The sequence below is a fragment of the Oncorhynchus clarkii genome, chromosome 23 (assembly GCF_045791955.1).
Source record: "Oncorhynchus clarkii lewisi isolate Uvic-CL-2024 chromosome 23, UVic_Ocla_1.0, whole genome shotgun sequence".
Classification (NCBI taxonomy): domain Eukaryota; kingdom Metazoa; phylum Chordata; class Actinopteri; order Salmoniformes; family Salmonidae; genus Oncorhynchus; species Oncorhynchus clarkii.
The window spans coordinates 12,956,714-12,978,864 of record NC_092169.1 but is presented as its reverse complement, the minus strand read 5'-3'; the positions used below and the strand labels follow the sequence as shown (position 1 = coordinate 12,978,864).

At 39.2% G+C, this 22,151-nt stretch overlaps 1 protein-coding gene across 1 annotated transcript in view; it reads right to left on the bottom strand.

Moving 5' to 3' along the window:
* Nucleotides 1–22,151, bottom strand: part of LOC139381349 (protocadherin-15-like) — a 216,073-nt gene that overhangs the window by 170,639 nt on the left and 23,283 nt on the right. Inside the window, exon 4 of the mRNA XM_071124806.1 lies at nucleotides 222–382. Coding sequence (XP_070980907.1) covers nucleotides 222–382 — 161 coding nt within the window. The remainder of the gene's footprint in view (nucleotides 1–221; nucleotides 383–22,151) is intronic.

Sequence of the window (22,151 nt, the reverse complement as noted above, 5' to 3'; positions counted from 1 at the left end):
GTGTTATTTGCTCACACAGGTTCCCTTTATCTAACATTAGGTTTTGGTTGAATATCTGATAATATTCAGTATTAAAAACATGCAAAAGTAGAGAAAATTATAAAGGGGGAAAATGCTTTTCATAGTACTGTCTAGTAGGCTTGTGTTTGTCAACATTTCTTAGCGAGACCCTCTACAAACGACATTATCCCAACCCAACCTGGGGCCGGGTCCATACTCACATCTCTGTCCAGGGCGCGTCCGGTGCTGTTGAGGAACAGTCTCTGTCTGAGGGGGTCCAGGATGACCCAGTAGGCGTAATTGTCCAGCAGGGTCAGAGAGATGGTCCTGCCTGGGTCCTCTGCTCTCCCATTGATCTGCATATTTTTCACTATAACTGTGCCTGCACAGAAGTAGCATATTATGATATATTGTAATTTTGCACACATTTGTTTTATACTTTGCAACTTACATTTATTTAACACATTTATGCTCAGTCTGTAGCCCATGCAAAAATCAAACCTTCAACCATTGTGTTACAAGCACCACGCCTCAAACAACAGTCATGTTACACAGCAGCATAATGATCAGGGTTTACTCTCTAAAACATCTAAATCCCTTTGCAGAGAAAGGCTCATTTGGGCTAGCACCAGACATTACCAAATTATTTTCCTCAAGAGCCACTCTTAAGTTTCGGATGAATTGCATCCTTGCCTTTTAATCACGATTGGAATGATTCAAATCTGACATTGCAGCACTCGAGGACTAAACAGAAACACAGCATTGGAATTTTGGCCTTGGCATTGGCTAGAGGAATCCAACCAATTGTGCCTTGGTTGATTGGCATGCTTGTTAGGGTATCAGTACTACACCACAACACATTCTGACCTTGTTGATGTGCAGTCACCTTTTCTAACATTTTTGCAAGACAAAATACATATGATCAGAAGTAATTCTGCTCGCCGTCTGTAGCAAGGCATGTGCAGTATCCACATGAGGTTAAAATTAACGTAGTTACAGAACCCTGAACCAAGCCATATGCTGGCAAACTACATATGTAATGTACTGAGTTTAACACTTGCCTCACTACACTAGCACATAGATGCAAGCAGATCATTTAGCTATAAAATGAAATAGGATGGTGTGTATCTTTATGGATGTTTTAATTACAGTCTAGCACGCAATCATTTTGTGCTTTAATCTCAAAAAGGCATTTTCATACATATTTAAACTTCAGTAACTTCAGAGGGAAATCTTTTTGGAATATTTAGGTCATAACTGCTGATAATATTACAAATAATATTACTGGGGAGGGAGAGGGAGCCTTGTTGCTTTCTAAAGTTAATTACGCTTCAATTGTCTAGAGAGACTAAGACAGGCAAAGGCCCTTACCATCTAGGGCTCTATTTTAACGAACCTAACGCAATGGTCAATCTAAGCGCTGGGCAGTAGTGTTATAGGTTCGGGGTATGTCAGAAATATTTTTGGTATTTTCACAAGCACAATTATCGGCGCAGTTGGCTTGGTTTTGATGAATAAACAAGTTGTGGCCAATCAGAACATGCGCCATGGCTAAATATCTGGTTGCTTCAAGTTGTGTACTTACGGTCTTTTATGTATTGCCTTGGAATCAACTCCAATTCCGATGTTAGTCTGTTATAGGTTGTTAAACAGCTTACAGAATCAAAATGTGGACCTATCCAATCTTTGCTAAATATGTTAACTTGAACATGTTTGCAGTCCGCATTGTTGTAAGTAATTGCATGGCCTCAATGTTGAAATATATGCATAGCATTCTCACTTATATAGAGGATAGGCCTACTGCAAATGGCATTATGGCCAAGCATGGACGAGCCAAATGTTGTCAATAAGCAAGACTAAATTCACTAAAAAGAGAGCGATTAGTTCTAATCAAATTCTAAACAAAACTAAACAACAACTTGTTTTAAATAGGCAGACACAGTAATTGCTTCCCATGTGCATATAATATTAAAACAAAGCAGACTATGGAAGTTGTGACGAGGTGAGGTAGGACCCAGGAGCAGAGAATAGAACCAGACGAGGAACCAGTTGTTTAGAATAAATGTAAATACTTTACACATTCAGAATTTCACTTCTTGTTTGGAAGATTGCCTGCCCAATGAGTTCTGTTATGCTCACAGACATAATTCAAACAGTTTTAGAAACTTCAGAGTGTTTTCTATCCAATAGTAATAATAATATGCATAAATTAGCAATCTAGGACAGAGTAGGATGCAGTTCACTATGGGCACCCAATTCATCCAAAGTGAAAATACTGCCCCCTATCCTCAACAAGTTATGGCACAAATTTTGACAGCGGAAACGCAGCCTATCCAGCCATGACACAGACTGCCCATTATGCTTAACACCAGCCCAAACATAAAGCACTTAGTCACTTACTCTCTCAATCTAATACTTACAAAACTCACAAAGGAAAGAGGTACTGTTGACACTTTCACACAAGATAAAGTAAACGTCTGCAAGGGGTGAGAGGCCTTCCCACAGAAACGTTCCACCTAATGGTTTCTCTCCACACTCTTAGAAAAAAGGGTTCCAAAAGGGTTATTTGCGGAAGGATGGGTTATACCAAGAACCGTTTTGACCAGAAGAACCCTTTTTGGAAGACAATGGTTCTTTATAAAGCAAAGGGTTCTACCTAGAACCTTCAACATCCTAAGAACCATTTTTTGAAGAAAGGGTTTTTTGATGACTCTTTGGAAGGCAATCAGGATTATTTGGAAGGCAAGAAGGGTTGTACATAGAACCATATATAATATTTCTCAGCAAGCTCTATTGCAGGGATATTTTCAGAATTGTTTGTTTTACTGTAAATTCTGTGTTTTTGAATATACATTGATTGGTTGATTAAAGTTATGCTACACAAAGATAAATAACATACCATTTCCGAAGCTAACCCAATCTCTTAGTAATTGGATTTATTGTAGCTGTTACTGAGATGGTTGTTCCAGTTAAGATGATTGAGGTAGTCTCAGTAATCAGTCTTCCCTACCCTGGCACTCATTCTGAATGCAGGTTGTGGGTGATTAACAAATCCAATTGTTGGATATCCTAACTCTGGCTGGATTCAATAGGAATTACACATCATCTTGCAAGCCAACATTTTGTGATTTGCAGGCCTGGTGTGGCCAGTAAACCAGGAGATCCCCAACACCACTTTGTTAGGGTATAACTAGGCCCTCAAAGAAAGGCCTTATGATATACACAGAGTATACAAAATCTTATTATAAACTGGGTGGTTTTAGCCCTGAATGCTGATTGGCTGACAGCCATGTAATATCAGACCGTATACCACGGGTATGACAAAATAATGATTTTTACTGCTCCAATTACGTTCATAAAGGGTTCTAGGAAGAACCCTGCAAAGATAAAAGCGTTCTCAGTAGAACCCTTCATAGAGGGTTCTAGGCAGAACCCTTCACAAAGGGTTCTAGGTAGAACCATATACAGAGGGTTCATTGAAGAACCCTACATAGTAGGTTGTAGATAGAACCATTTGCAAAGGGTTCTACCCAGCATCAAAAAGGGTTCCTCTTTGGGGACAAACCTGAAGAACCCTGTTTGATTCTACTCAAAGACAGGGTCATTCTCCAATGACCACTTCACCTCCTGAGCATGTCATCTATTCCAGACTTGTGTGACCAGCCCACTTTTATTCCAAATATCAAAAGACACTTTACAGCATCCCAGAATCATGCTGCCAGACAGGGCTGACACTGAAAATCAGATAGATGTATATTTCAGAAGCTATAGGAAGGTATGTAGGTGGAAATGTACTTCACTAGAGATTATATGGTTATGTTTCAAACAATAGGTATGCAATTCAAAGTAAATATAGACCATTTTCTCTAATTGATAGGCCAGGTGCAAAGGACAGTCAGTGCCTTTGCGTGAGTTTGGTAGATATTGAAGATATATTAAAGATAATACCTTTCATAAGGTGTGAGCCTTGATGACTCATAACTGACTGTCTGGACGCATGATATCTTAGACTTTGAACCAATATAATCAATCCCTGGATAATTATAGTATAGACGCTGAGGTTTACAAAAGGCTTTGAAGTTAGTGGGGAAAAAATCTAAAGATTAGCAAAAAAAGTACTAATCAATAAGCACTTAACTTGTTCTGTACTGAAGTCCAACCGAGACCAGGTTTAATTTTGTTTGATCTTTAAAATAATCCAATAAACATGATATGTTCCACGCAACAAGCAGCAGTAACCTGAATAGAAAAGTAATGCGTGTCCTCAATCCACTAAAAAAGACCATGCTGTAAGAAACAATCCAATACTTTGACTTTTCAAGACCAGTCGTCTTGTATAAGACGTTGTGTCTGAAGTAAGATTTGACTCTATCACAGACACGGTGGATCAAACTCTGTGTCCGATAAAATGTGGCTTGGGTTTGGCTCCTCTGTCTGTCTGGTGAATTCCCTTTAGCACCCATCAACCAGGTGTGAATGGGGAGAGTGAGCAAAGCTGCACCAATAGACAAATAGAATAGGTTAGGTATTGTAGACAAAGGCACATTTATACATGCAAAGACAAAAACCCTCATACAGTTCACAAATAGCAGAGATTGGTATTAAGCCGTTCAAAAGTTACATCAAAAACATGCGTGACCTCAAGCATTTGTTATACACAGTGGCGCATCCTCACTGTATAATATTACATTAACAGTATTTAGTCACCAATTGCCAAAAGCCACCAATTGTGCAAGTTCTCCCACTTAAAAAGATGAGAGGCCTGTAATTTTCATCATAGGTACACTTCAAATATGGGAGACAAAATTCATAAAAAAATCCAGAAAATCACATTGTAGGATTTTTTATGAATTTATTTGCAAATTATGGTGGAAAATAACTATTTGGTCAAGAACAAAAGTTTATCTCAATACTTTGTGATATACCCTTTGTTGGCAATGACAGAGGTCAAACATTTTCTGTAAGTCTTCACAAGGTTTTCACACACTGTTGCTGGTATTTTGGCCCATTCCTCCATGCAGATCTCCTCTAGAGCAGTGATGTTTTGGGGCTGTTGCTGGGCAACACGGACTTTCAACTAGCTCCAAAGATTTTCTATGGGGTTGAGATCTGAAAACTGGCTAGGCCACTCCAGGACCTTGAAATGCTTCTTACGAAGCCATTCCTTCGTTGCCCGGGCGGTGTGTTTGGGATCATTGTCATGCTGAAAGACCGAGCCACGTTTCATCTTCAATGCCCTTGCTGATGGAAGGAGGTTTTCACTCAAAATCTCACGATACATGGCCCCATTCATTCTTTCCTTTACATGGATCAGTTGTCCTGGTCCCTTTGCAGAAAAAGAGCCCCAAAGCATGATGTTTCCACCCCCATGCTTCACAGTAGGTATGGTGTTCTTTGGATGCAACTCAGCATTCTTTGTCCTCCAAACACGACGAGTTGAGTTTTTACCAAAAAGTTATATTTTGGTTTCATCTGACCATATGACATTCTCCCAATCTTCTTCTGGATCATCCAAATGCTCTCTAGCAAACAGGGGGACACGTCTGGCACTGCAGGATTTGAGTCCCTGGCGGCATAGTGTGTTACTGATGGTAGGCTTTGTTACTTTAGTCCCAGCTCTCTGCAGGTCATTCGCTAGGTCCCACCGTGTGGTTCTGGGATTTTTGCTCACCGTTCTTGTGATCATTTTGACCCCACGGGGTGAGATCTTGCGTGGAGCCCCAGATCGAGGGAGATTATCAGTGGTATTGTATGTCTTCCATTTCCTAATAATTTATTCCACAGTTGATTTCTTCAAACCAAGCTGCTTACCTATTGCATATTCAGTCTTCCCAGCCTGGTGCAGGTCAACTATTTTGTTTCTGGTGTCCTTTGACAACTCTTTGGTCTTGGCCATAGTGGATTTTGGAGTGTGACTGTTTGAGGTTGTGGGGAGGTGTCTTTTATACTGATAACAAGTTCAAACAGGTGCCATTAATACGGGTAACGAGTGGAGGACAGAGGAGCCTCTTAAAGACGAAGTTACAGGTCTGTGAGAGCCAGAAATCTTGCTTGTTTGTAGGTGACCAAATAATTTTCCACCATAATTTGCAAATAAATTCATAAAAAATCCTCCAATGTGATTTTCTGGATTTTTTTGTTCTCATTTTGACTGTCATAGTTGAAGTGTACCTATGATGAAAATTACAGGCCTCTCTCATCTTTTTAAGTGGGAGAACTTGCAAAATTGGTGGCTGACTAAATACTTTTCTGCCCTATTGTATGCCACTCGTGACACGTGTCAAAACCCCTTTAAGATAACAAAGTGGCATGCTAAAGTACACAGGCTGTCCTTGGTGTAACTGACACCAATATTACCTTATGTGTAAGTTAAAGGGGCAATCTGCTGTTCAAACAAAAACAAGCTCCACCCAGTCAATATTTTGGTAAAGAGCTGAGAGATGGGGCAAGATAAATGTTACCACTCTTAAATTCATTGGCAGAGTTATGGAGGCAAAAACTGACCATCTATGATATAAAAAAAGTAGATTTTCTTCTTTTTTTTACCAGTGGGATAGCTCGTAATTATAATCTGTAAGAATAAATGGGTATATATAATCTAATTAAAAAGTATTAATCGCAGATTCCCATTTAAATTCATATTGTGACGCACTCCGGCGTAGTGGGTGCGGAGTCAGGCGCAGGAGGCAGAAGGTACAGAATAGTGCTTTTATTTCGGCACAGGGAAAATCGTACATGCAAATGCCGTGCGCACATCCACGATTTGTCCAAAAACAGGACCTAACTAGTCCGGAGAAAAACCCAACACGAAACACACTACCACACCTTCGGTAGGAGTCGTGACACATATACAGTACATTCAGAAAGTATTCACACCACTTTATTTTTTCCACCTTTTGTTGTGTTAGAGCCTGAATTTAAAATGAATTAAATATGGATTTTTTTGTCACTGGCCCACACACAATACACAATAATGTCAAAGTGGAATGTGTTTTTGAAATTTTTACAAATAAATGAAAATGAAAAGCTTAAATATCTTGTCAATAAGTATTGTCAATAACCCCTTTGTTATGGTGAGCCAAAATAAATTAAAGAGAAAAATGTGCTTAACAAGTCACATTACAAGTTGCATGGACTCAATCTATGTGCAATAATAGTGTATAACATTGTTTGTTTTTTTACATGATATCTCATCGCTGTACCCCACACATACAATTGTCTGTAAAGTCCCTCAGTTGAGCAGTGTATTTCAAACACAGATTCAACCACAAAGACCAGGGAGGTTTTCCATTGCCCTGCAAAAAAGGGCACCTATCTGTTGATGGGTAGAAATTTTAAAAAAGCAGGCATTGGTCAGGTTATTAATTACACTTGGATGGTGTATCAATCCACCCAGTCACTACAAATATACAGTCCTAGCTCAGTTGCCGGAGAGGGAGGAAACCGCTTAGGGATTTTACCATGGGGCCAATGGTGGCTTTAAAACAGTTACATAGTTGAATGGCTGTGGTAGGAGATCACTGAGGATGGATCAACGACATTGTAGTTAATCCACAATACTAACCTAATTGACAGAGTGAAAAGAAGGAAGCTTGTACATAATACAAATATTACAAAACATGCATCATGTTTGCAATAAGGCACTAAAGTAATACTGTAAAAAGAGAGTTCCACTCTCCATATTTTCAAGCATAGGACTGGGGAGTTTTTCAGGATAAAAAAGAAAAAGAATATAGCTAAGCATAATGCAAAATTCTAGAGGAAAATCTGGTTCAGTATGCTTTCCTCCAGATGCTGGGAAATTAACTCAACTTTCAACAGGATACCTAAAACGCAAGGCCAAATGAACATTGACATTGTTTACTAAGAAGACCGTGAGGGTCCGAGTTACAGTTTTGTCTTAAATCTACTTGAAAATGAATGGCAAAATCTGAAAATAGTTGTCCAGCAATGATCAACAACCAATTTGACAGAGCTTGAAGAATTTTGAAAAGCTCTTAGAGACATACCCAGAAATACTCACAGCTTTAATCGCTGCCAAAGATGCTTCTACAAAGTATTGACTCAGAGGTGTGATTACTTGTGTAAATTAAACATTTCTGTATTAAATTTTCAGAAAATGTGGAAACATCTATAAAAACATGTTTTCACTTTTTCATTAGGGGATATTGTGTGTAGATGGGTGAGGGAAAAAATCAATTAAATCCATTTTGACAAAATGTGGAATAACTCAAAAAGTATGAAAACTTTATGAAAGCTCTGCAATTTAATGTGAGTTCTCTCAGCTTGACCCTGGTTCGCTGACCCTCAGCCTCACACACAAACAAATGCATGCACACACCCAAGCACACACCAGCTGCTAAGGGACCCACCTAGCAATGCCCACTGCACCCTACATGAGTGCTAAGTAACTGCCTCCAACTGAGAATGGGATGTCATCTGTCTGTTTATACATTAACATCAAAAGTAAACTATAACTACAGAGCCAAATGAGAAGAAAAGATCAGGGAACTGCTGTTTTAGTAGCCAACTGTGTGTAGAGCAGGAAACAAGTGAAAATCCTTCAAATTAAATGGGTCAATGCAAAACAGGTGAATTGAGCAACAGACCATACCAGAACCTGACATTTCTATTGTTTCGGCAAACTTTCAGTAAACACAAGGCCCAAGATGAAAGGGTGAGTTCAAAAACGAAACAACTTCATTGCATTAAAGGATTCATTCAAAGACCAGCTATATTTCTAGTAGACAGCATAATCCCCTTGTTACGTACATTTTCTGAATGAGATTATTTTATAGTGTCCAGATTAGCTGCATCTCCCTCTGCACCACATCTTCTTTCACCCCTAGCGTCTAATTAGCGACTTTCCACGAAACATGTTCACATCCCTGAAAGTGGTCATTTATGAGCACTACAGGGTCTATATTCAAGGAACTTGTGAGCATCCCGCAAGCTAATTCTGCATGGAGAGTGAAAGCGTTCTGATTAGCTTTGTGTTGTATGTAAAGCCCACTCACACTCTCAGTCCTGACAGCTTGTGACAACGAGATTTAAGACGTGCTCTCAACATTGCAAGCCTGTTAAATGTTGCTGCAGACACATACAATCTCAAGGAGAATGCAGATAAAAAACAAGTTCTCTCTGTTCTCTCTTTCTCTTATTCTCTTTCTCTCGCCCTCCCTCCATCTCTATCACTTTCTCTCTTTCACCATCTCTCATTCTCTCCATGCTCCCACTCCGTTCTTCTCTCTCTCTCTCTCTCTCTCTCTCTCTCTATGCTCCCCCTCGTTCTTTCTTTCTCTCTCTCTCTCTCGCTCTCCATTCCGTTTCGTTGTGAGTAACAGGGAGGATTTTGTGATTATTTTCTATACCTAAGCCTTGACTGGAGAGATCAAGGCTGCTGAAGCTGGACTTGTTTCAGCCTCTGCCTTGCTACAGCTGCTCCATGGATGGCAATGAGCTTCTTAACAATTCCTCTGCAACATACCTTGTCACTTCTATTTAGGCTTATTACCACTATCTGAACCCATGACAAAGAAGTTATACTTCTCATCTCCACGATATTATTTTCATCTGCACAAACTCTTCCTTCCTTGCTTCCTTCACATGATGATGCAATTTGTTTTAGTTAACAAAGTTGTGACAGGAAGTGCCATTGGATCCCATTGCTCAAGAGATATAAGTGTATATTGACAGACCAATATTATTTTTATAAATCCACACTGTTATGCTTCACTATTAGCCCATGAGCTTCGCCACTATTCTTTGCTGTGACGATGTGCCTACGAGCTATTGCCACATCAGGACATTTCCCTCCATTTCTCCCCACACAAACAGACTGATTGTTTGGTACAAACTAACCTGCTAACCTGACAATACTTTCGCTAATCTCATCAGACATTGTGGTTTATATATTGAGTGAACACAAACACCAGAGTCTGGGAGTCATATCTAGAAATGTTTAGCTATGAATGGCTACAGATGTGAGTGCTACAGCATAGTCATTTAGATAGGTTGCCTTGGCGTTTTTGGGCACAGGGACTATGGTGGTCTGCTTGAAATATGTAGGTATTACAGACTGGTTCAGGGAGAGGTTGATAATGTCAGTGAATACACTTTCCAATCGGTCAGCGCATGCTCTGAGCACGCGTCCTGGTAATTTGTCTGTCCCTGCTGCCTTGTGAATATTAACCTCTTTAAAGGTTTTACTCACATCGGCTACGGAGAATGTGATCACAGTCATCAGGAACAGCTGGTGCTCTCATGCATGGTTTAATGTTGTTTTCCTTAAAGCGAGCCTAGAAGACATTTAGCTCATCTAGTAGGCTCACGTCACTGGACAGCTCGAGGTTCAATTTCCCTTTGTAATCCATGATAGTTTGCAATCCCTGCTCAGAGCCAGTGAAGTACAATTCGATCTTAGTCCTGCATTGACGCTTTGCCTGTTAGATGGTTCGTCGAAGGGCGTAGAGAGAATTATTTTTAACTTGCGGATTAATGTCCCACTCCTTGAAAGTGGCATCTCTACCCTTTAGCTCAGTGCGGATGTTGCCTGTAATCCATGGTGTCTGGTAGGAATATGTACGTACGGTCACTGTGGGGATGACATCGTCGATGCACTTAATGAAACTCCTCAATGCCATCGGATGAATCCCGGAACATATTCCAATCTGCGTTAGCCAAACAATCCTGTAGTTTAGCATCCACTAAATAAGGACACTTCCGTTTGAGTTTTTACTGGTAAGCAGGAATCAGGAGGATAGAGTTATGGTCAGATTTGTCAAATGGACAGCGAGGGAGAGCTTTGTTTTAATTTATGTGTGGGGTAAATGTTATAAGGAGTTTTCTCCTGTGGTTTTACATGTGACATGCTGGTAGAAAGTAGGTAAGACGGATTCCAGTTGTCCTGCATTAAAATTACCGGCCACTGGGAGCACTGGCTCTGGATTTAATTTAATTTGATTTATTAAGCCAATGGCGACAGCTAGTCTTAATGCGGTCTGACACATAACGAAAAAGACATTACAGACAATTATACTTTAACATTTTCATACATTTATGAACATGTAGTGTGTGTGTACATCTATCAATTACACATACATGTCAGTACATACATAACATGTAGGTCACATGGAGGAGAGGAGTTGTGCTGTGAGGTTTTGCTTTATTTGTTTTTTTGAAACCAGGTTTGCTGTTCACTTATGCTATATAAGATAGAAAGGAGTTCCATGCACTCATGGCTCTGTATAATACTGTATGTTTCCTTGAATTTGTTCTGGACCTGGGGACTGTGAAAAGACCCCTGGTGGCATGTCTGGTGGGGTAAGTGTGTGTGTCAGTGCTTTGTGTAAGTTAATGATGCAAAATATTTGGAATAATGTTTCTTATAAAAACATGAAGTGACGAAGTCAGTCTTTCCTCAACTGTTAGCCAAGAGAGACTGACATGCATACTATTAAAGAAAGAGTGTGTGTCCATGTATGCTGATGATTCAGCCATATACACATCAAAAACCACAGCTCATGAAGTCTCTTAACAGAGTTGCAGTCTGTTTTGGAATGGGTGGCCAGTAATAAACTGGTCCTGAACATCTCTAAAATTAAGAGCATTGTATTTGGAACAAATCATTCCCTAAATTCTAGACCTCAGCTGAATCTGGTAATGAATGGTGTGGCTGTTGAACAATTTGAGCAGACTAAATTACTTGGTGTTACCTTAGATTGTAAACTGTCATGGTCAAAACATATAGATGCAATGGTTTTAAAAAGGGAGAGATGTATGTCTGTAATAAAGAGTTGCTCTGCTTTTTTGACACCACACTCCACAAAGAAAGTCCTGCTGACTCTAGTTTTATCTTACCTTGATTATCGTCCAGTCATATGGTCATGTGCAGCAAATCAAGACCTATTTAAGCTGCAGCTGGCCCAGAACATAGACATATGTCTTTCTCTTCATTGTAATCAGAGGGCTAATATTAACTTCATTAGGATAGGGGGCAGTATTTTCACATCTGAATGAAAAGCGTGCCCAAAGTAAACTGCCTGTTTCTCATTGTAGTTTTTCTAGGTGGCTCCCATTTTGGCTACAGTGTTTCCAAGTGCATGGAGGAAAGCACGTTCTTTCTTATTTATCTCCGGTAATGAACTTACTATTCTCCGTCTTAAATTGTATTGTTTAGTTGCGTATTAGGATACCTAAGGTTTGATTATAAACGTTTGACTTGTTTGGAAAAGTATATTAGTAATGTTTGGGATTAATTTTGTATGCATTTTGATGGAGGGAAACTGAGTGGATTATTGACTGAAGTGCGTGAGCTAAACTGAGTTTTTATGGATATAAAGAAGGATATTATCAAACAAAATGACCATTTGTGATGTAACTGGGACCTTTGGAGTGCCAACAGAAGATCATCAAAGGTAAGGCATTTTTTATATCACTATTTCTGACTTTCGTGTCACACCTGCCTGGTTGAAATATGTTTTTCATGTGTTGGTATGCAGGGCGCTGTCCTCAGATAATTGCATGGTTTGCTTTCGCTGTAAAGCCTTTTTGAAATCTGACATGGTGGCTGGATTATCAACAAGTTAAGCTTTATTTTGATGTATTGCACTTGTGATTTTATGAAAGTTAAATAGTTATAGCAATTTAATTTGAATTTGGCGCTCTGCAATTTCACCGGATGTTGTTGAGGTGTCCCGCTAGCGGCACGCCTATCCCAATATTTATGCCAGTCGCAGGTTATTGGTAAAAATAGAAAAGAGTCAATGGCCTAGAGAGCTGCCCTTTGGTACACCACAATTTACATGTTTGACATTAGAGAAGCTTCCGTTAAAAAATACTGTCTGAATTCTATTATATACAGTGCCTTGCGAAAGTATTCGGCCCCCTTGAACCACATTTCAGGCTTCAAACATAAAGATATAAAACTGTATTTTTTTGTGAAGAATCAACAACAAGTGGGACACAATCATGAAGTGGAACGACATTTATTGGATATTTCAAACTTTTTTAACAAATCAAAAACTGAAAAATTGGGCGTGCAAAATTATTCAGCCCCCTTAAGTTAATACTTTGTAGCGCCACCTTTTGCTGCGATTACAGCTGTAAGTCGCTTGGGGTATGTCTCTATCAGTTTTGCACATCGAGAGACTGAAATTCTTTCCCATTCCTCCTTGCAAAACAGCTCGAGCTCAGTGAGGTTGGATGGAGAGCATTTGTGAACAGCAGTTTTCAGTTCTTTCCACAGATTCTCGATTGGATTCAGGTCTGGACTTTGACTTGGCCATTCTAACACCTGGATATGTTTATTTTTGAACCATTTCATTGTAGATTTTGCTTTATGTTTTGGATCATTGTCTTGTTGGAAGACAAATCTCCGTCCCAGTCTCAGGTCTTTTGCAGACTCCATCAGGTTTTCTTCCAGAATGGTCCTGTATTTGGCTCCATCCATCTTCCCATCAATTTTAACCATCTTCCCTGTCCCTGCTGAAGAAAAGCAGGCCCAAACCATGATGCTGCCACCACCATGTTTGACAGTGGGGATGGTGTGTTCAGGGTGATGACCTTTGTTGCTTTTACGCCAAACATAACGTTTTGCATTGTTACCAAAAAGTTCAATTTTGGTTTAATCTGACCACAGCACCTTCTTCCACATGTTTGGTGTGTCTCCCAGGTGGCTTGTGGCAAACTTTAAACGACACTTTTTATGGATATCTTTAAGAAATGGCTTTCTTCTTGCCACTCTTCCATAAAGGCCAGATTTGTGCAATATACGACTGATTGTTGTCCTATGGACAGAGTCTCCCACCTCAGCTGTAGATCTCTGCAGTTCATCCAGAGTGATCATGGGCCTCTTGGCTGCATCTCTGATCAGTCTTCTCCTTGTATGAGCTGAAAGTTTAGAGGGACGGCCAGGTCTTGGTAGATTTGCAGTGGTCTGATACTCCTTCCATTTCAATATTATCGCTTGCACAGTGCTCTTTGGGATGTTTAAAGCTTGGGAAATCTTTTTGTATCCAAATCCGGCTTTAAACTTCTTCGCAACAGTATCTCGGACCTGCCTGGTGTGTTCCTTGTTCTTCATGATGCTCTCTGCACTTTTAACAGACCACTGAGACTATCACAGTGCAGGTGCATTTATACGAAGACTTGATTACACACAGGTGGACTGTATTTATCATCATTAGTCATTTAGGTCAACGTTGGATCATTCAGAGATCCTCACTGAACTTCTGGAGAGAGTTTGCTGCACTGAAAGTAAAGGGGCTGAATAATTTTGCACGCCCAATTTTTCAGTTTTTGATTTGTTAAAAAAGTTTGAAATATCCAATAAATGTCGTTCCACTTCATGATTGTGTCCCACTTGTTGTTGATTCTTCACAAAAAAAATACAGTTTTATATCTTTATGTTTGAAGCCTGAAATGTGGCAAAAGGTCGCAAAGTTCAAGGGGGCCGAATACTTTCGCAAGGCACTGTAGATTACTCTGAATCCATGATATGGCAGAGGTTGAAAAGCCATAAGACATAATAAGGCATATGTCTTCTCAACAACAGGTTATGGGTCAATAATACCAAAGGCTGCAATAAAATCTAACAGTACAGCTTCCACAATCTTCTTATTATCAATTTCTTTCAACCAATCATCAGTCATTTGTGTCAGTGCAGTACATGTTGAGTGCCATTCTATATAAGGATGCTGAAAGTCTGTTGTTCATTTGTTTACGGAGAAAGAGCATTGTATTTGGTCAACAACAAAATATCCAAACAGTTTGCTAAGCACTGGCAGCAAGCTGATAAGTCTGCTGTTAGAAACCAGTAAAGGCCACTTTACCACTCTTGGATAATGGAAGGACTTTGGCTTCTCTCCAGGACAGAGGACAAGGACATTCCTCTAGGCTCAGATTAAAGATATGACAGATAGAAGTGGCTATAGTGTCAAATACCATCCTCAGTAGCTTCTAAATTGTCAATGCCAGAAAGTTTGTCATTACTGATCGATAGCAAAAAATGTCCCACCTCTCCCACACCAACTTGACAAAATTCAAATTTACAACGTTTTTCTTTCATATTTGTTTTTTTATGCATGATTATGATGACTCACTGTTCATTGTTGGCATTTCCTCTCTAAGTTTTCCCATTTTGTCAATGAAGTAATCATTCAAATAATTGACAACATCAACTTGTTTTGTGATGAATACGCCATCTGATGCGAAATATGGAGTTGAGTATTCCTGCCCATAATTCCACTTAAAGTACTCCAATGGTTTTTTTTGTTCAATCTTTCTTTATATGATTGATCTTGGCTTCATAATACAGTTTCTTCTTCTTTTTGTTAGGTACTCACATAATTTCAAAATATTCAGTAAGTCAGCCAGTCAGATGTGCAGATGGACTTATTAGCCACTCCTTTCGCCACATCTCTTTCAACCATACAGTTGTTCAATTATTCACCAATCCATGGAGCCTTAACAGTTCTAACAGTCAGTTTCTTAATAGGTGCATGTTTATCAATAATTGTAAGCACCAATTTCATGAATTCAGCGTCAAAATCCTTTGTATTATCAAAATTATCCAATTGGTAGTAGTTACAGTCTTGTCTCATCGCTGCAACTCCCGTACGGACTCGGGAGAGGCGAAGGTCGAGAGCCATGCGTCCTCCGAAACACAACCCAACCAAGCCGCACTACTTCTAGACACAATGCCCATCCAACCCGGAAGCCAGCCGCACCAATGTGTCGGAAGAAACACCGTACACCTGGCGACCTGGTCAGCATGCACTGCGCCAGGCCCACCACAGGAGTCGCTAGTGATCGATGAGACAAGAAAATCCCTGCCGGCCAAACCCTCTCTAACCAGGAAGACACTGGGCCAATTGTGCGCCGCCCCATGAGACTCCCGGTCGCAGCCGGCTGCGACAGAGCCTAGACTCAAACACATCATCTCTGGTGGCACAGCTAGCACTGCAATGCAGTGCCTTAGACCACTGCACCACCCGGGTCTTAATCACTATTTTAGGCCCAGCTAAATCGTGATCACTGCCTCCAATGGGTATGGATACAGCTTCAGCTTATTAGTAAAAATTATTGTTCCTGTAGTGTTTGTAAACACCCTGGTAGGTTGATTAATAACCTGGACCAGATTAAAGGCATTGGTTACAGAGAAAAGCTTCTTCTTGAGCGGACAGCTTGATGAAAAAGAGTAAATTCTCAGGTCACCAAGTAAGTAGACTTCTCTGTTTACATCACATACACTATCACTATAGTATTTCACACATATTATTTAGACACTGACTGTTAACACTTGGTGGCCTATAGAAACACCCCAAAAGAAACGTCTTTAGATGTGCCAGGTGGACCTGCAACCACAACACTTCAATAACACTTGAAATAAGATCTTCTCTAAGCATTGCAGGGATATGGATCACAGTAGATACAGCAACACCTCCCCCATAAGCATTCCTATTGTAACGGTTTTCTGTATGTGAAGGAGAGTCGGACCAAAATGCAGCGTGTAGATTGCGATCCATGTTTTAATAAACAAACGTAAAACACGAATCAATACAAACACTACAAAAATAAAGAACGTAACGAAAACCTAAACAGCCTATCTGGTGAAAACACATAGACAGGAACAATCACCCACAAAACACAGAGTGAAACCCAGGCTACCTAAATATGGTTCCCAATCAGAGACAATGACGAACACCTGCCTCTGATTGAGAACCATATCAGGCCGAACATAGAACTAGACAAACTAGACATGTAACATAGAATGCCCACTCAGATCACACCCTGACCAACCACAACATAGAAATATACAAAGTAAACTATGGTCAGGGTGTGACACCTATCTCTTCTATAGATGTTACATCATTGTATTGTTACTGCTGTATCATCACATTAATTATATAGGTTAGTCTCAGAAATGGCTAATATATAAATGTTATCTGATTTTTAGCAAGTTATTGATTTCATTAATCTTATTTCTAAGTCTACATATATTAATATGAGCCTCAATCACACTAGACCTGAGTCAAACTATGAAACCATCGGCTAAACAATTTAATATCGTTATTTTTCATTGCAATGTGCGTTTTATTAGTCAGTATGGCAATGTAACCCTATTGATCAGTCAATTTCACTATCTGATTCTCTACTGTTCACACTGACACAGTATTAAACAGCTCTAATGTTACAGGCTTCACTGTCATGGTGCACAGTAGAGGTCTGCGCAGGACCAATTTCTTCATCCCACTCCTGCCCACACCAGCTGGCTTTCTGTCAGACTCCCACCCGCTACCCAAACCCAACAGCAGTACCGCAATGTTATTTTAGGCGTATGTGACGCCTCTCACTTGCCAGCCATGATCCCAGCAATTTTACGCCCTATAGGCAACATAAAATACGCAAAAATATCTTATGAAATAGGTTAAATTACCAGAGATTCTCACATTGCATTACTGGGCTATATCAGCCAATATGCTAGATGTAGTTTGAAGAGAGCAGAGGTGGAGAGACTTGCACTTTTTTATAGCCTACCGTTTAGGAGTGGGAATATTTTTAGACAGAGAAATATGAGTGATCAATATTTAGTCCTATTTCTAGGCAATGTAGTAAACTATAACCTAATCATAGGCCTCTTTAAAAATACATTTCCTTGGAAAGATAACTGCCCCATGTTTCTTCACCCATGCATAGGCTATAGCCTACTGTGGTAGCTGGATTACAAGATTATGTTATATTTATGCACCAAATGGTTGTTTTATTTAATAGAGTAAGGTTCTTAGGACTCTCTCTCTTTTCTGAGTTAACTGAGAGAAGTCTTTATGGAGATGGGCTGGCAACTGATTAAGTGAGGGCTTGGTGATAAAAAACCTACAGCTGGCATTTCATAGATCAGATGTGGTGGGTGTCCCTGAGATAGAGAGCCTGGAGGAACAGAACAAAGGCCTCAGTATTCCTAATTATCCTGGCATCTTGGAAACAATACCAGAGGCAGATGACCACAGGATGAACCCAAAGTGGCTTATGGTGCCCCCAATCTATATGGAGGGGTTGAACCAGCTATGACTGAGCAATCTTGGTATCAGGTATATAAGAAACAGCATGGTCTGTAAAGGGTAGGCTCTCGGCCTATGTCCAAGTAGCTACTTTTGTTAGGGCTTTTAGTACACATATCCAAACGCTCGTACAGGTCCAGCCGAACGTTGGACGAAAAGTTCAAAAAGTTATATTGAAAGTCGTAGAAACATTTCAAACTAAGTATAGAATCAATCTTTAGGATGTTTTTATCATAAATCTTCAATAACGTTCCAACCGGAGAATTCCATTGTCTTTAGAAGAGCCATGGAACGCAGGTCGCTCTTATGTGAAATGTGCGTGACCAGGACCTGGCTCTCTGCCAGACCACTAACTCAAAGAGCTCTCATCCGGCCCCACATAACAGTAGAAGCCTCATTCAAGTTTCTAAAGACGGTAGACATCTAGAAGCCCTAGGAAATGCAACTTGAACCATATCCCACTGTGTATTCGATAGGGATGAGTTCAAAAACTACAAATCTCAGATTTCCCACTTCCTGTTTGATTTTTTTCCCAGGTTTTTACCTGCCATATTCGTTTTGTTAATCTCACAGACATCATTCAAACAGATTTGGAAACTTCAGAGTGTTTTCTATCCAAATGTACTATTATATGCATATATTAGCAACTGGGACTGAGGAGCAGGCCATTTACTCTGGGCACATTAGTCATCCAAGCTACTCAATACTGCCCCTGCAGCCATAAAAAGTTAAAGCAAAAACCCTGTGTGGTTTAAAAACCCTGTGTCGGTTAGAGATCTGGTGTGGACTCAAAAGTGCTATAGAAATATTAGAGAATGCATTAGAATGAATAGTATAAGATAGTAAAATATGAAGGTGCACCTGTGGATTTACTGCCGTTTTAAGGTTATGAGAACCTGTACCATGGGTTAGTATTGTAAATCTCAGGACCTAACCCCAAAATAGAAGTTAGAAAATATTCCTTCAGGTTATAAAAAATATTGTAGAAAACAACTAATTGATTAAGTATGTTTTGGGAACAGTACTGTGTAAATGTGAATGAGAGTTTTGTGAGTTTGGAAATAAGGGTTATCTGAAGTTTGGATAATAAGATGTAGAAATGTGAATAATAAGCTGATTTAAATTGGTATAAGTTTCGATATGTAGAGTTATCTTAGGGTTCCGTCCATCACTGCCCATCATAGAATATCAGAGGTGGTATTGGAAGTGCAATGTTATTTTAGAACAATAGCGGCAAGTCTATAATTTCTGGAAGTCTAAGTAATTGTTGAGGATCCTGTGGAACATTATTCCCATGGGGCAGCGTCCTGGAAAATAACGTTTTTGTGTTCCGCTGGGAGTGTATGCATCAAGAGTTGTTGGTAAAAGCACATGGAGTGGTTCATTAATGTGAGTACCTAAGATTCCCTACATTATTTATTGATTCTGTGAAGATTTGAAAAAAATCATGAATGAGAAATAACCATGTGCGTATAATCGCTTACTAGAGATTTGACAAAGAAACACTGGAAATATGTTGAGATGCAACTTAAATAACCCATACGTAGACATACAGTATGTAGGTTCAGAGTGGTCTCTTTATGGCTCATTTGTTAGAGATAAGGTTAAAGCATTATATGGCTGTTTACAGGATTGTAAAAGATTGGCACATATTAAAACTGCGAGGAGAGAGGAGTGGAAATAAATACATAGAAGAGGTTGATAAGGAAATGTGTTTTAATAAATTATTAGAATGTTACAGTCCTGAAACCATAAGTCTGATACCATGTGATTGTATGACATTTATTTGAATCATTAGATTATTATAATACATTTGTGTAAGTGTTAGACTCATTCGATGATTATATTATAATACTGTGTGTGGTTTTAGTCAGAATCAACGTTTTGGGAACAATGTGTCTAGTGTTTTGAGAACAGACTATCTGTCTGAGCCAGATCCGGGGAGACCTTGGCTGGGACACTGAGAACTTCCCAGTCCCAGGTCTCTCCCTATCTTAGGGGAGGGTAGGAAGACACTATTCTCACGTACTCCCCTAGGCTCTATTGGCGGGCAGATTTGATGGTTGGTGTGGAAGTATGTGTGTCGCTATAAATTGAAGGTCCTGTACTGTCAACGTCAGAACGTTCCCGTGAATAAACATTTAACTTTGGTAGACTGGGCCTCTGTCTGTTTTCGTTTCTATCAGTATCTTACAAATCCTGATATAAAGAGGGATAATTTTAACAAATGGTGTGGACCTCAAAAATCCTCTAACCGACTGAAGAAATTACGTTCACCAAGGCCCTGTCCTGCACCACCTCTATTATGGTGAGAGACCTGAAGGGGGCCAGCAACCGGTGTACAGCATCCACTTAAAGATATCAACGGCCTTCTCTCATGCTTTTCCCTCAGGAGTGCAACAGAAGCCCACTTGGAGTGAGCATGGAGAGAGATCAGTTCCAAAACCTTTCTCATATTGCTTGTCATTGACATTGTCATGGGCCATCCACTTTGCTGGTATACTGGTTGGCAAATGGACAAGACATAGGAGTTGTGGTGGGGTTCAGGTGAGACATTGAAATTGGGACATTGTCATGGGCCATCCACTTTGAACTGTGAAGCTATCTGAAGAAAATGAAGAAATGCCAGAAGATTGGAGTGCCGGGAAAGGGAGGGGGTTGTTCAACTGTGCCCGTAATCCTAAACAAACAAATCATATTCATTATTAACACAACTTTTAATTGCCTTTTTCTTTTTCATTTTAGTTAAAGTCGTGCCATATTGTTTAAATTCATTTATAAAGTGAAAAAAGTTATATTTTGAATTAGACCATTTGCGAATATGAAATGGAGCTAGTATTATTAGCAGTTAGATAAAGATCCGTATATTTAATTAATGTCAGAATTTCTGAAATAAATCATATCAAAACCATAAAATAGTACAACCGGTCCTATTTCTTTTGTTACAAAATTCAATCCAAAAAATTCTACTATAAATACTGGCAAAAAACAAATGCAAAATGGTCTCATTCTCCATTCCACAGAAATCACATTTATAGTCAATATTCAGCTTGAATCTTTCCAAAACATGTTTCACAGGATAAATTCTATGTAACATTTTAAATGAATGTTCCATGCTTTCACCCATTGTATATCACCATAGATATTTGACCAAAATAATCTTGCTGGGGGAATTGTAAAATCACAAACAATATTCCTAATCTGTTCATTTATCTTTGATGTTACTATTACCAATTCATATATTTTAATGTAAATCTATGTTACTTACATCAACCACAGAGGAATTTAAAAGAGATTCAACCCTCATTGGAATTGCATCAAAAACAATTGCATATTCTTTCGGGGTTATTGGAATTTTAAACGTATCAATAAATTCCCCATATGAGTAGATATCCATCCTCATTCAGTAACTGACCAACCAAAATAATTGTATTCTCAAACCAGTTACAAAAAAAAGAGACTTATTTTTAAATTGTATATCTTTGTTGTTCCATAGAAAGTGTCTGTGAGGGGAAAGATTGTGTTTATACTCTAACATCCAAGCTAAAATTGCCTGCTTATGGAATTTGGCCAAAATTACTGGGATTTTATCAACATCAAAATTACATCAAAGCAAAAATTCTAAACCACCAAAAGAGTCAAATAAATACTTACGGAAGACATTCTAAATAATGTTCTGGTTTTTAATATACTTCAGAATCCAATTTATTTTATTGTTTTTCTCAATTGCTAAAACACTAAAACCCATTAGCTGAACAAAGTTCTCAGTTGCCTGGACTCATTTAGCTAATTATGCAGTCTGTTGTAAATACCTTAAACCATTTCACATGGTAAAACACAATTTTCAGATCTCACTTAGATTTTTCAGCAAAACTCTAAACACATTCTCATTCTCAAAACACATGCTGCACTCTAATGCACATGTCATCCATACTGGTAAACACAAGTGGCAACAATCAAATACAAATAGAGAACACATGTCATTGATTGAACACAACCACTCATAATTGATTTAACCTGTTTCAAATGATGCGACACAACCAATATAAGCCAGTTCAGAGAGCAAACAGGTTGTTGAAGGTGGGAAGGAGA